The sequence below is a fragment of the Xyrauchen texanus genome, chromosome 35, assembly GCF_025860055.1.
Source record: "Xyrauchen texanus isolate HMW12.3.18 chromosome 35, RBS_HiC_50CHRs, whole genome shotgun sequence".
Lineage (NCBI taxonomy): Eukaryota > Metazoa > Chordata > Actinopteri > Cypriniformes > Catostomidae > Xyrauchen > Xyrauchen texanus.
The window spans coordinates 11,039,458-11,054,268 of NC_068310.1; the positions used below are offsets into that span (position 1 = coordinate 11,039,458).

General features: G+C 38.1%; 1 protein-coding gene across 1 annotated transcript in view; it reads right to left on the reverse strand.

The window, feature by feature from the left end:
- The window catches only part of LOC127628383 (zinc finger and BTB domain-containing protein 46-like), a 164,533-nt gene that overhangs the window by 3,840 nt on the left and 145,882 nt on the right, over positions 1-14,811 (reverse strand). The window contains exon 5 of the mRNA XM_052105103.1: positions 8,668-8,843. Coding sequence (XP_051961063.1) covers positions 8,668-8,843 — 176 coding nt within the window. The remainder of the gene's footprint in view (positions 1-8,667; positions 8,844-14,811) is intronic.

A 14,811-nucleotide genomic window follows, 5' to 3' on the forward strand; every position in this document is an offset into this window, starting at 1 on the left:
CAAAAGAGCTGAGATATTCTTCTAAAAATCTTAATTTGTGTTCTGCAGAAGAAAGAAAGTCTTACACATCTGGGATGGAATGAGGGTGACTACATGATGAGAGCATTTTCATATTTGGGTGAATTATTCCTTTTTAAGCGTGATGTAGCCCCTGTTCCAAACAACCTCTCTCATGCCTGCTCTACCTCCTCTATTGTGCAGGACATGACGTGCCTGCTTATTTAGTATTTTTTTGCATTCCTTGCATTATTTTGAACATGTTTTACGCACAACAATGACGCTCTGTCGGCTTTAAGGGAAATTTAGACCCTACAAATAAACTGATTTTAATTTCATACATTACATCATGTCTCCCTTTTATTTTTTTTTAATCGGATTCATGTAGTGTTTATCATAGATAAGTGATGTATTTTAAAAGTTATACAGTGTTCATCATAATGGGGCATAGGTTTTGCAACTCAGTACTAAATACTCACTACTCATGAGTACTTTTAAATGAGCTACTCTTTTACTCTTACTTGAGTTTTTTTTTTAGTCAGTTACTTTTACTCTACTCACACAATTTTCTTTTTGGAAGTAACAGTAATTCTACTAGAGTATGATTTTCAGTACTCTTTCCACCCCTGGTGCCCATCTGGGGAGAGAGAAAGCAGTAAGGACATCCACCTGAGATGAATTGTGACCAATTACCATCTCTATGTTCACAGTGAGAGTCGGGGGAGATAAAAAGATGGCCAGATCATAGAGAGAGGAGAGACAGGCAGACCAGAGTCTTCATATCAGTCCCTAAAAAGAGAGAGTCTTGTTTTGTGTGATGCTGAAAAGCGGACTGTTTATTTGAGTGACGCTGAAAAGCGGACTGTTTATTTGAGTGACGCTGAAAAGCGGACTGTTTATTTGAGTGACGCTGAAAAGCGGACTGTTTATTTGAGTGACGCTGAAAAGCGGACTGTTTAATTGAGTGACGCTGAAAAGCGGACTGTTTATTTGAGTGACGCTGAAAAGCGGACTGTTTATTTGAGTGACGCTGAAAAGCAGACTGTTTATTTGAGTGACGCTGAAAAGCGGACTGTTTATTTGAGTGACGCTGAAAAGCGGACTGTTTATTTGAGTGACGCTGAAAAGCGGATTGTTTATTTGAGTGACGCTGAAAAGCAGACTGTTTATTTGAGTGACGCTGAAAAGCGGACTGTTTATTTGAGTGACGCTGAAAAGCGGACTGTTTATTTGAGTGACGCTGAAAAGCGGACTGTTTATTTGAGTGACGCTGAAAAGCAGACTGTTTATTTGAGTGACGCTGAAAAGCGGACTGTTTATTTGAGTGACGCTGAAAAGCGGACTGTTTATTTGAGTGACGCTGAAAAGCGGACTGTTTATTTGAGTGACGCTGAAAAGCGGACTGTTTAATTGAGTGACGCTGAAAAGCGGACTGTTTATTTGAGTGACGCTGAAAAGCGGACTGTTTATTTGAGTGACGCTGAAAAGCGGACTGTTTATTTGAGTGACGCTGAAAAGCGGACTGTTTATTTGAGTGACGCTGAAAAGCGGACTGTTTATTTGAGTGACGCTGAAAAGCAGACTGTTTAATTGAGTGACGCTGAAAAGCGGACTGTTTATTTGAGTGACGCTGAAAAGCAGACTGTTTATTTGAGTGACGCTGAAAAGCGGACTGTTTATTTGAGTGACGCTGAAAAGCGGACTGTTTAATTGAGTGACGCTGAAAAGCGGACTGTTTATTTGAGTGACGCTGAAAAGCGGACTGTTTAATTGAGTGACGCTGAAAAGCGGACTGTTTATTTGAGTGACGCTGAAAAGCAGACTGTTTAATTGAGTGACACTGAAAAGCAGACTGTTTATTTGAGTGACGCTGAAAAGCGGACTGTTTATTTGAGTGACGCTGAAAAGCAGACTGTTTATTTGAGTGACACTGAAAAGCGGACTGTTTATTTGAGTGACGCTGAAAAGCGGACTGTTTAATTGAGTGACGCTGAAAAGCGGACTGTTTATTTGAGTGACGCTGAAAAGCGGACTGTTTAATTGAGTGACGCTGAAAAGCGGACTGTTTAATTGAGTGACGCTGAAAAGCGGACTGTTTATTTGAGTGACGCTGAAAAGCGGACTGTTTATTTGAGTGACGCTGAAAAGCGGACTGTTTATTTGAGTGACGCTGAAAAGCAGACTGTTTATTTGAGTGACGCTGAAAAGCAGACTGTTTATTTGAGTGACGCTGAAAAGCAGACTGTTTAATTGAGTGACGCTGAAAAGCAGACTGTTTATTTGAGTGATGCTGAAAAGCAGACTGTTTATTTGAGTGACGCTGAAAAGCAGACTGTTTATTTGAGTGATGCTGAAAAGCAGACTGTTTAATTGAGTGACGCTGAAAAGCGGACTGTTTATTTGAGTGACGCTGAAAAGCGGACTGTTTAATTGAGTGACGCTGAAAAGCGGACTGTTTATTTGAGTGACGCTGAAAAGCAGACTGTTTATTTGAGTGACACTGAAAAGCAGACTGTTTATTTGAGTGACGCTGAAAAGCAGACTGTTTATTTGAGTGACGCTGAAAAGCAGACTGTTCATTTGAGTGACGCTGAAAAGCGGACTGTTTATTTGAGTGATGCTGAAAAGCAGACTGTTTAATTGAGTGACGCTGAAAAGCGGACTGTTTATTTGAGTGACGCTGAAAAGCGGACTGTTTAATTGAGTGACGCTGAAAAGCGGACTGTTTATTTGAGTGACGCTGAAAAGCGGACTGTTTAATTGAGTGACGCTGAAAAGCGGACTGTTCATTTGAGTGACGCTGAAAAGCGGACTGTTTATTTGAGTGATGCTGAAAAGCAGACTGTTTATTTGAGTGACGCTGAAAAGCAGACTGTTTATTTGAGTGATGCTGAAAAGCAGACTGTTTATTTGAGTGACGCTGAAAAGCAGACTGTTTATTTGAGTGACGCTGAAAAGCAGCAGCGAACCGCCCATGTGATGCTGGTGAAGATGGGGGATGCAAGATGAGCCGGAGGCCTTTCTGGAGCTCTATGAGTACATGGCCCAAGCGGATGCAATGGGTAGTCCACATCCTACCGCTGCTGACCGGGGAGGTCAAATACCCGTGAGTATTAAGGGGGTACATACCAAGCCTTGTTGGATTCAGGTTGTAACCAAACCTCTAGTGTTATTTGTTTTGTTTATTTATTTTTTTACTTTTTCTGTGCTAAAGTTAGTATGTTAAATACGAAAATGAGATGCTTTATTTACTGGGTGATGGTGCATATGGTGATGTGGCTAGCAGCAGTCGGCTTGGAGGTGAACGCCGTGAGTGGCGTTCTCGTGTATAATCGGGAGGAACTTCTGTTACAAGTCCCCCGTTTACAGAATAACTGCCCGAAAGTGGAATTGCCAGAGGATTGTAAAGACCTGCTTAGGAAATACAGGACAAGGATATGCAAGAGGACTTCACTGAAGAAACGAGGATCAAGAGGTGGGGTGCGCCAAAGGCTTAAAAGGAGAGGCTGCATCCCCGTTTTGCCTGTAATTACCTTGTCAAATGTACAGTCCCTACGAAGTAAAATGGATGAACTATCATTGAAAGTTAAGTATGATAGTGATTTTAGACTTTAGATTTTAAGTGAGCAGACAGAGATGAAATTGCATCTCATAAAGCTATCGGAGGAGGTCTGTATATCTATGTGGTAACAGATGGGCAACTCAATTCCGAATTCATGAACAAGTTTGCACTCCGGATTTCGAAAATTTGTCTGTGTCTTTTAGACTTTTTTATCTCCCCAGGGAGTTTGGACAAATAACAATTATTTTAGTATATGTTCCCGGACCGGACTATGAAAAAGCCGGGACCAAAATAGCAGAATGTTTTAATGATGTGCTGGCCCGTTCGTCTGAACAATCAGTATTTATTCTGGGGGATGTGAACTCTTGTGATCTGTCATCCTATCTACCCGCTCTATACCAATATTTGGATTGTCCGACTAGACTTTCACGCATTTTGGATAAATGTTTTGGAAATATTGCTGATGGTTATAAAGCTATTTGCCGCCCTCCCTTGGGGAAGTCATACCACAATATTGTACATTTATTCCCCAGATATCGGGCAAAGATTAAACAGGAGAAACCAGTTGTTAAGCACGTACACCCTGGAAGAATATGAGATTGCATACTGTTTGTCTCGTATTAATCCTAATAAGGCACCTGGACCTGATGGGCTGAATGGGTGGGTATTGAAAGACTGTATTTATCAATTGACTGGGGTTTTTACTCAACTATTCCAGCTTTTGATAAATGCAAAAACAGTACAAAATTTATGGAAAATATCTACTGTCATTCCCATACCAAAAAAAAAACCAGGAGCTAAACAGCTAAAGGATTTTAGACCCATTGCCCTCACATCTGTATTGGAAAAATGCATGGAAAGAGTAATCATGAGGCATCTAATGAATTATGTGAGTGACGTTCTAGATCCATTGCAATTTTAATATAGAAAAGCTAGAGGTACTGATGATGCTGTGTTAACTTTATATAATTCAGTTGCTGAACATGTACAACAAACTACAAACTATGCTAGGATTTTGTTTTTAGACTTTACGTCAGCTTTTAACACAATGAAAATCCATATTCTTATTCAGCGATTGATTCATTTGGGGATTAACAGGGGACTTATTTGGTGGATTAAAGATTTCCTTTCTAAATGTCCTCAAAGAGTGGGTGTTAATGGCAACATGTCTGGAACAATTATATCAAACACAGGAGCCCAACAAGGAGCAATTTATCACGGTTCTATTTTCTTTTACAATTAGAAATAAGGTGTTTCGTCTTTTTAAATATGCTGATGAAATGGCTCTTGTGGGTCTTTTGCAAGTAGGAGAAATGGGTAGGACTCGCACATACCAAGAGCACATAAAAGCCCTTTTTGAGTGGTGTCAGCTGAGTGCACTTGTGGTAAATGTGGATAAAACAAAATAATTGGTAATTACTGGAGATAAGCGGAATATTTTGAAGTTGGAACCTGTAATACTTCGTGGGAATCCAATAGAATTTGTTTGCAATTTGAAGTATTTGGGGACACACATAGATGCTCAACTTAGTTTTATAGAGAATACTGACAGCATCTGTAAGAAAGCTCAACAAAGGATGTATTTGATCAGGAGGTTAAATCACTTTGGTGCGAGTAAGAACATAATTGAAATGGTCTATAACAATTTTGTTGAAAGTATTTTAACTTTTAACATGACCTTGTGGTATGGTAATTTGAGTCAAGCAAAAGGCTTTAGTGATAGTAGGGGATGTGTCTCACCCTCTTCATGGTGAGTTTCACCTGTTGCCATCAGGGAGACGTTATAGGCAACCACGTGCAATGAAGAAAGTTTATCAGTTATCTTTTGTTCCCAATGCGGTTAAAATTTTAAATGCAAGGGATTGATGACTTCTGTCTTGTTTTGTATGCCTTTTTTAATGTATATGTATATTTATATATTGTTTGTGATGTACTACTGTATGGTGAAGCCAGAGACAATTTTCCACAATGCGGATAATAAAGTTAACCAACCAACCAATGCCTCGAATTGACGAACTGCTCAATCGGTTGGGCTCGGCCCGCTTTTATTCAACCCTCAACGCTGTGAAAAAACGGCCTTCTCCACACCATTTGGATTACACCAATTTGTGACCTTTCCGTTCGGTTTGGGGCGGAATCTTATGGACCGAATCCTCAGACCGCACACTGCGTATGCCACTGTTTATTTGGATGATATCATTATTTACTTTAATGATTGGCAGCGGCATATGCAGCATCTGAGAGCGGTTTTGAGGTCGCTGCGATGAGCGAGGCTCACAGCAAACCTGAAGAAGAGTGCAACTGGATGGGTGGAGGTATGGTATCTGGGGTCCCACTTGGGTCAAGGCCAGGTGTGACCTCAAATTGATAAAACCACAGCAATCGAGACCCAAGACCAAAAAGGAGCTGAGACAGTTTCTGGGAATGGCCGGCTATTATTGAAGGTTTGTGCCTAATTTTTCCGATGTCACCAGCCCGCTGACTGATCTTACTAAAAAGGGAGTCCCAGACCCGGTCCAGTGGACAGAGTCATGCCAACAAGCTTTCATGCAGGTAAAAGCTGCACTTTGTGGTGGGCTACTTCTGCATTCCCCTAATTTCTCACTACCTTTTGTTTTACAGACGGACGCGTCGGACAGGGGGCTCCCAAGAGGTGGAGGTGGAGGAGCGAAAAGCTTAGTTGAAAGCTCTCTATGAGAGAGACAAAGAACAGCACCACAGAGAAGGAGTGTTTGGCCATCAAGTGGGCGGTCCTCACTCTCAGTTACTATTTGTTTCTAGGTGGTCTACAGACGGGGGCACAGATGGCTGTCACGGACTTCTTCTGTAGAACAGGGGCATGTGGGGGGTGTGGGCAGTCTGGATGGTTTCCCGGTCTGAGTTGGGCAGTGGGGGTATGTGGAGGTGAGGGCGTGGTCGAGCTCCCATCTGGGGAGAGAGAAAGCAGTAAGGACATCCACCTGACATGAATTGTGACTAATGAGAATCTCTATGTTTACAGTGAGAGTCGGGGGAGATAAAAAGATGGCCAGTTCAAAGAGAGAGGAGAGACAGGCAGACCAGAGTCGTCGTATCTTTCCCCGGAGAGAAAGTCTTGTTTTGAGAGAAGCTGAAAAGTGGACTGTTTATTTGAGTGATGCTGAAAAGCCATCTTATGTTTTGAGTGAAGCTGTACAGCATTTGCTGGTTATTTGTGAATAAAACAGACTCACGTGATCAAATCGGGATTGGTATCGGAAGAGAAAATGTGGTATTGGTACATTCCTACAAAAGATATTAGAATTATTTACTCCACTCTATTAAAAGTTGATAAGACCATTTATTATTATTTTGCCATCTTAAATGCAAAACTATATGATTAGTTGCATTTTATTAGTTGCATATAGCATTATTGTCCTGCTGTCCTCAACCCAATCAGAACATACATATTTTTAGGTCTCAAGTCCACCCACCAGCTGAGACTCACTAATATACAGTATAGCATTGTACTGAATGATAAAGTAACTTTAGATGACTCCTAAGTTATGTAAAAGAATATCATTGCACATGTCCATAAACCATGATACTACTTAATTGGTTTTATTAGTGTTTGTGTCATTTTGTATGTTATTAGTTACCATAGTACATGTTCATAAAACAATGATACCATGAAAAGGCTTGTTTTTTTTAAGTGATATATATATATATATATATATATATATATATATATATATATATATATATATACTCAGATGCCTCCAAAAACATCTGAAATAACAGTAAACTGTGTAGCTGCAGTCAGTGATGGCTTTGCAAGGGAAAAGAAGCACTGCAGCAAGTGCAGTCTCTGGTGCAATCCTTTGAATTTTTCGTTACATTATACGAACCATCGGCAACGCACTGCGGGGTAGCATATCAGGTGCGATCCATCATGGTGTGGATCATGAATTAAGCAATGTTTAGGTGTTAAACGTTTCAGTGCTAAGCAGAAGCAGTGCTGTCTGTTATCATGTCACACTATTACAGGCCCTTTGATATGCTCAAAACCAGAGCTAATTTCTGTGGCACCTCTCTTAGCCACACAGCAACCAAGAGCATGTGCCAAAGCATGTTTAGTGCATGCCTCCCATGAGAAGACACAGTAAATACACTGCTTTAAGAAAGAGAGGAGGAGAGGAGGTGTTAAAAAAAAAGGCTGGCAATAAGTGCAAAGAAAAGTGTCATAAGAGCGGTTTATGGGATATGGCAGAATCCTATATTTAATAGGGGCCCACAAGAGACCCAAATCTCTCCCACACAAACATCTTTACGAAAGCAAATATGCCGTTTAGCTTTCAATAAAAAAAAAAAATGAAAAGAAATGTTGCTTCATTAAATATTTTATTTTATTTGTATAATTTAGTTTTTTAGCTTTTTGTTCATTTAAATCATCCAAATGTAGCCTACTCATTAAAATTATTTCCACAATTATTTCCACCGCGGATGCAGTCTCTCCAGACAATTGGTCTGAACTTCAATACATACTAAATATATCAATACTGTTTTGTAACATGTTTATATAGTTTTTAATTTAAATAATATTTATTACAAAAATTTTAACTAGGCCTACAATTTTTATATGAACAACCAGTCAATAATAATATTGTCTTAAATTCTCAAGAACCACATTTCATTAAGCACACATTACACAGTTTATTAAGAGTTGGACATTAATGATTCATAAGCTATGGTAATCTGACTGATTTGCTCAATGATTCATTAGAATGATTGAAAACTTTAACTCAGAGATGGATAAAAGAACTGGCTCACAAGAGTCTTCAGTTCCTGAATCGGACAACACTGGTCGCGCTGTAGGTTTGTTTTTGCAGCCAGAGAAGACAAAGCAAAAGAAATGTATATATGCTTTTGTGGTACGCTTAGTTTAAAACATTACATTCATCATTACATCAATTTAGACTGTAACTAAAATATGCCTATAAAGTAAACAAACAAAAAAACTAAAATAATTAAAAATACGAATTATGATATATTTTGTATTTGAAATATATCATATACAGTATCATATACAGTAACTATATCGACTCACTGCCTCCCCCTGTTGGCTCATCATGGTAATGCTCTGAACTTACCAGCGTATGGCGTTTCATGTGTTCCCTCCTGGTGAACTTTTTTCCACAGATATCACAGGGATACGGCCTCTCACCCGTATGTGAGCGCATGTGCCTCTTCAGGATGCACTGGTGCATGGCAGAAAAACTGCAGTATGGGCACTTAAACTTCTTTCTGATCACTGTGAAGTCATTAACTGTGGACAGAGAAAGAAAACTGATCAGACACTGAACACTCACATGCAGTTTAAGCTGCTGGAAGTATGAGAGTTAAAGGGATATTACACCCAAAAATTTAAATTCTCTCATTATTTATTCACTCTCATGATATCTCAGGTGTGTATGACTTCCTTTCTTCAGCAGGACACAATTGAAGAAAAACAGAAAAATATCTCCACTCAGTGGGTCCTTAAAAAATCAAATGAATAAAGATTTCTCTTTTGAAACTCCAAAAATCACAGAGAGTCAACATAAACATCATCCATACAACACCAGCTGTTAAATGTCTTCTAATGCAACATGATGACTTATAGTGTGAAAAAATATCAATATTTAAGTACGTTTTAACTATAATCAAAAGCTTCAGGTGATTTTCAGGAGAGGGTGGAGTTCAAGCGGTCTCTCGAGTGACGTTTTCACGTTGCCATGGATACAGACGTAATCTCACATTCTTCTCTAAGTTGAGACATCCAGGATAAGCACACAAATGCACTATTGTGAGTAAAGAAACAGAGAAATACAACCAAGCTGCTGTACAGTGTTCTCACTTGTATACAGCACTGCTCTCCCGGCTGTGACGCACATGTGTCAGTTCTCACCTGATTCAAATGCCAATGCCATTACGTCACAAGCGGATACCACTCCTGACCGGAAGCATGATTTAGAGTTAAAAAGTACTTAAATATTTATCTTTTTTTGTCCCAAAAGCGATCATGTCACTTTAGAAGTTTAGAATTTTATCGATGACGTTTATGCTTACTGTCTGTAATTTTTGGAGTTTCAAAAGAGAAATCTACATTCACTTGCATTTTAATGACCCACCGAGCTGAGATATTTTTCAATTTTTATTCAAATGTGTTCCGCTGAAGAAAGAAAGTCATACACACCTTGGACTTAATGAGGGTGTGTAAATGATGAGAGAATTTAAATATTTGGGTGAACTATCCCTTTAATATGTGAGAAGAGTTCAAGCCCTACACATGGCATTAATGCCAAGCCAATTTACCAAAACACTGGCTTAATCTCTCTCTCTATTGGATAGGATGTTTTTAATTAACTTCAACAATTACTGCATTATGGTAAATGTTATCCCTAATTATTAAAAGGTTGCATCTGAGCTATTTTTATTTTAGGCACATTTAAGGCAGAAATTATGACAAATAAGAGAAAATGACCTGACACTAAAAATAGCCACATGCCACTTGTAGATTAGAAAGAAAAAAGAAAAAATATATTGTGTATTATAATTTCATTATTAATATTTTTTTGCCATATATATATATATATATATATACATATATTAGGGCTGTCGATTTAACGCGTTAATTCAGTGCGATTAATTTTATAAAAAATAACGGGTAAAAAGAATTACGCAATTAATCACAATGCCCCCGGACCATAAAAAGGAAGATTCCTGAGAAATGTAAGCTTGTAGTACCACCTGTTTACTCCAGAGGGCAGTAAGTTAAATTTCAGCTGTATGAGCAACGCGCAGTTTATACAGTGAAGAAAACACTTCAGTAGGCAGAACAACACAAACATGCATTACATTCTTGTGTTCAAAACACTCAAGGAGCGCAAATTCGAACTAAGAGATCTCAAGATGTGTTTAAAGATTGAGTATTAAACTATATTTAACTTGACACAGTGACCTAATGTTATGTTTATGACGCAACGCACCTGAGACGCTACACAAGCATGTCTGACGCAGGTGTAAATTGACGGGACCTAAAACAAGCCCTCATAATAAATCTCCAACTGATTGACAAATTCACTTGTGAAATGGATTGCTGTGAACTGTATGCCAATGATTGACTTATGATCCATAATATGGTAGAAAACTATACATTGTATTCTAAAGATGCTTTTTGTCTTATCAATGATTAACTCTTCTGCCACAAGAATGTAATGCATTTTAATTATCTGAATATTTTTTATTTTATATAAAATTATATATATATATATATAAAACACACATTACAGTGTTGTGCAGAAAAGCATTTCTGAACGTACAACACGTTGAACATTAAAACAGACGGGCTACAGCAGCAGAAGACCCTTCTGGGCACCACTACTATCAGCTAAGAGCAGGAAACTGAGGCTACAGTGAGCATAGGCTCACCAAAACTGGACAGTAGATGATTGGAAAAACATAGGCTGGTCTGACAAATCTGGATTTCTGCCAATGTCCTCAGACGGTAGGCCCACTGCAGCCTCAGTTTTCGGTTCTTGGCTGACAGAAGTGGAATTCTGCTCACTACAATTACTGTAGCCTTTCTGTCAGCTCGAACCAGCCTGGCCATTCTCCGTTGACCTCTCTCAACAACTCAATGGTTGTTTTTTGTTTTGGCACCATTCTGAGTAAACTGTAAAAATTGTTGTGCATGAAAATCCCAGGAGATCAGCAGTTTCAGAAATACTCAAACCAGCCCATCTGGCACCAACAATCATGCCACGGTCTAAATCACTGAAATTCCCCATTCTGATGGTTGATGTGAAATTTAACTGAAGCTCCTGACCCATATCTGCACGATTATATGCATTACACTACTGTCACATGATTGGCTTATAAAAATCGCAAAAAATATATATATTTAGTATTATTATTTTCATGATTTATTCATATTAATAATTTGTAAAATTTTGTATATATATATATATATATATATATATATATATATATATATATATATATATATATATATATATATTTCATTTTGTATTATTATTTTTAGGACCATTCACATTGTTTGCATTGTGTCATTTCCATGTTTTCTCAAAGAGAAAATAAAAAATATTTAAAATGAAGTAATACATCACAGTAGTATTTCATGAATTTGTAACTTTAATATTTGTGGTGTTGCTTTAAATTGATGTTGATTTTAATAGAACAATTATTGTATTACACTAATATTTAGTATAATACCGTATTATTTAATTAAAGTAAATCTAATGAGAATCAATCTTGATTGAGAATAATTGTGAATTACACAAAAACTCATCCAAGTAAAATATCACATCCAGATGTTTACAGTAATTAGAATTGTTGTGCTTAATTGTCATGACATGACAAAAAAAATTCTAAAAATATTAATGGTCCTTAGAATGTCTTTTCATCTGATTTTGGGGCAAAATGTGAATTGTACATTTTTTCATGAGATTAACCTATACATAGTCAATATTCAGTGTAGCTCAAGCACTATCCTTTCCATTCAATTCTATCCTCTCACTGTGTCATCTAGTGCTAGACACTGTAGAGGTTTGCCACCCATCACGTAAAATACGGGATTGTCTCATATTTAAAGATAAAATTATGCATCCCGTATCGAATCAATACGAGACGCGATGTGTCCCGTATTTAAGCTGGTCAGATGGCATCACGGTGAAATCATTCCAGATCTCTAATTAAACATTGATATAAGTTGGAAAATGTGCCTATGGTGGGTAACGCACCATCTGAAAAGTTCACACATTGTGCTAAAACTGTGAAGGATGTGGTTAGGGGCTATGACCCCCCCACCCCCCTCTCATTTAAGTGTCCCTTATTTTAAAACTTCAAAAGTGGCAACCCTAACTGTAGCCAATGCCTAATATCACTGAAAACATGCAAGATGGATCCTCTTTCCTTAACTCACCTGCCCTAAGCTACCAAAACCTTCCCCAAAAGACAGTTTCCTTAGCAACTACAGAGCCGAAACAGGTTTTACTGCTCAAACTCAACAAAGCAAAATAAAGAAACACACACACACACACACACAACACAGCACAGCAGTTTACTATTGTTTGACAAACAATTACCACACAAATCATCAGCCCAAACAAGTCCATCAATTCCATATCTCTCCTTCAAGTTCTCATTTTTCCATCATATGTTTACAAAAGATTCAGATAGAGCATGGGCAGTCAGTCATAATGTAATCTCATTAGGCAGAGGTCTAGACTGACTCGACTTATAAGCGGATGTGCACCATTTAGGTAAGACCTGAGATAGATATATATATATATATATATATAGCTCTGGAAAAAAAGAGGCCACAGCAAAATTATCAGTTTCCATGGATTTACTATTTATAGGTATGTTTTTGAGTAAAATGAACATTTTTGTTTTATTCTATAAATTACTGACAGCATTTCTCCCAAATTCCAAATAAAAAAATTGTCATTTAGAGCATTTATTTGCAGAAAAAGTTACAAAAAAAGATGACATATTTTCAGACCTCAAATAATGCTCATCACCAATCCTCCACCAGATTTCACAATGGGTGTGAGGCACTGTGGCTTGTAGGCCTCTCCTGTTCTCCATCTAACCATTAAACGACCAGGTGGAGGATTGGATTTTCCAGCAGGACAATGCTCTATGCTACACAGCCAGGTTAATCGAGGTGTGGATGTAGGACCACAGGATCCAGTCATGGCCAGTCCAATCTCCAGACCTGAACCCCATTGAAAACCTCTGGAATGTGATCAAGAGGAAGATGGATGGCAACAAGCCAGCAAACAAACCTGAGGTGCTTGAATTTTTGTGCCAGGAGTGGCATAAAGTCATCCAACAGCAATGTGAAAGACAGGTGGAGAGCATGCCAAAATGCATGAAATCTGTCATTGAAAATAATTTATTCCACCAAATTTTGATTTCTGAACTCTTCCTAAGTTAAAACATTAATACTGTGTTGTTTAAAAATGAATATGAACTTGTTTTTTTTGCATTATTCGAGGTCTGAAAACACAGCATCTTTTTTGTTATTTTGACCAGTTGTCATTTTCTGCAAATAAATGCTCTAAATAACTATATTTTTATTTGGAATTTGGGAGAAATGTTGTCAGTATTTCACAGAATAATCCGGAAAAACTCATCATTTTGCATTGGTCTCTTAATTTTTTCAAGAGCTGTATATAACAAGCCTTGGAACTAGTGTATTATATATAATCTGCACTTTTAAAACATCTCTGATGTAAAGACGTGTTCCAAGAAAGCAGCTCAGACCACACTGTTTTCATAATGCTTTACGGCACATTTTATTAGCTTCAAATGTACAAACAACCAGGTATACAATAATATAGTTCCAAAATTCATCAATGTAACTGTAAAGAAATCTATACATTATGTCTAAAACAAATTTTTTTTTTTTTTTTACACCCACAATTCAAAACTCCTCCAACAATATTAGTGCATCAGTCTTTCTTTTCCTGAGAAAGTGCAAAGGCCTTGAAAACGTCAGTTCAAGTTACAGAATTCTTTCTCTTTGCATTGGTGCTAAACTGTGGTTCATTTTACAGTGCACCTAACATTCAACAAGCACCATGTTGCAGAGTTTAAAAGCAAATGGTTAAACCACACATTCAGAATTCTTTTAAATCTCGGAAAGTTGTGTTCCAACAGACTTGGCACAGACCTGTGCTGGAAAAAACGAACAAAACAAGGCTTTGCAAATGACATACAGATCAGACAATCAATGCAAAGTGTGTTTGATTAGCATGAACAAGACCTTTGAATGTCAGACAAACATCTCTCTCCATTCTTTTTGAAAAAGAAAAATAGTCCATGAAATGAAGAGGCTCATGGTGAGACTTGGGTATAGGCAAATGGGTAATTAGGGTTTCTTATGGGGCTTTTCCACTGCACAGTACAACTCGACTCAACTCGCTTTTGTGGGCTTTTCCACTGCACAGTACAACTCCACTCAACTCGTTTTTTTGGGCTTTTCCACTGCACAGTACAACTCGACTCAACTCGCTTTTTTGGGCTTTTCCACTGTGCGGTACAACTCGACTCAACTCACTTTTGTGGGCTTTTCCACTGCACAGTACAACTCGACTCAACTCGCTTTTTTGGGCTTTTCCACTGTGCGGTACAACTCGACTCAACTCACTTTTGTGGGCTTTTCCACTGCACAGTACAACTCGACTCAACTCGCTTTTTTGGGCTTTTCCACTGCACAGTACAAC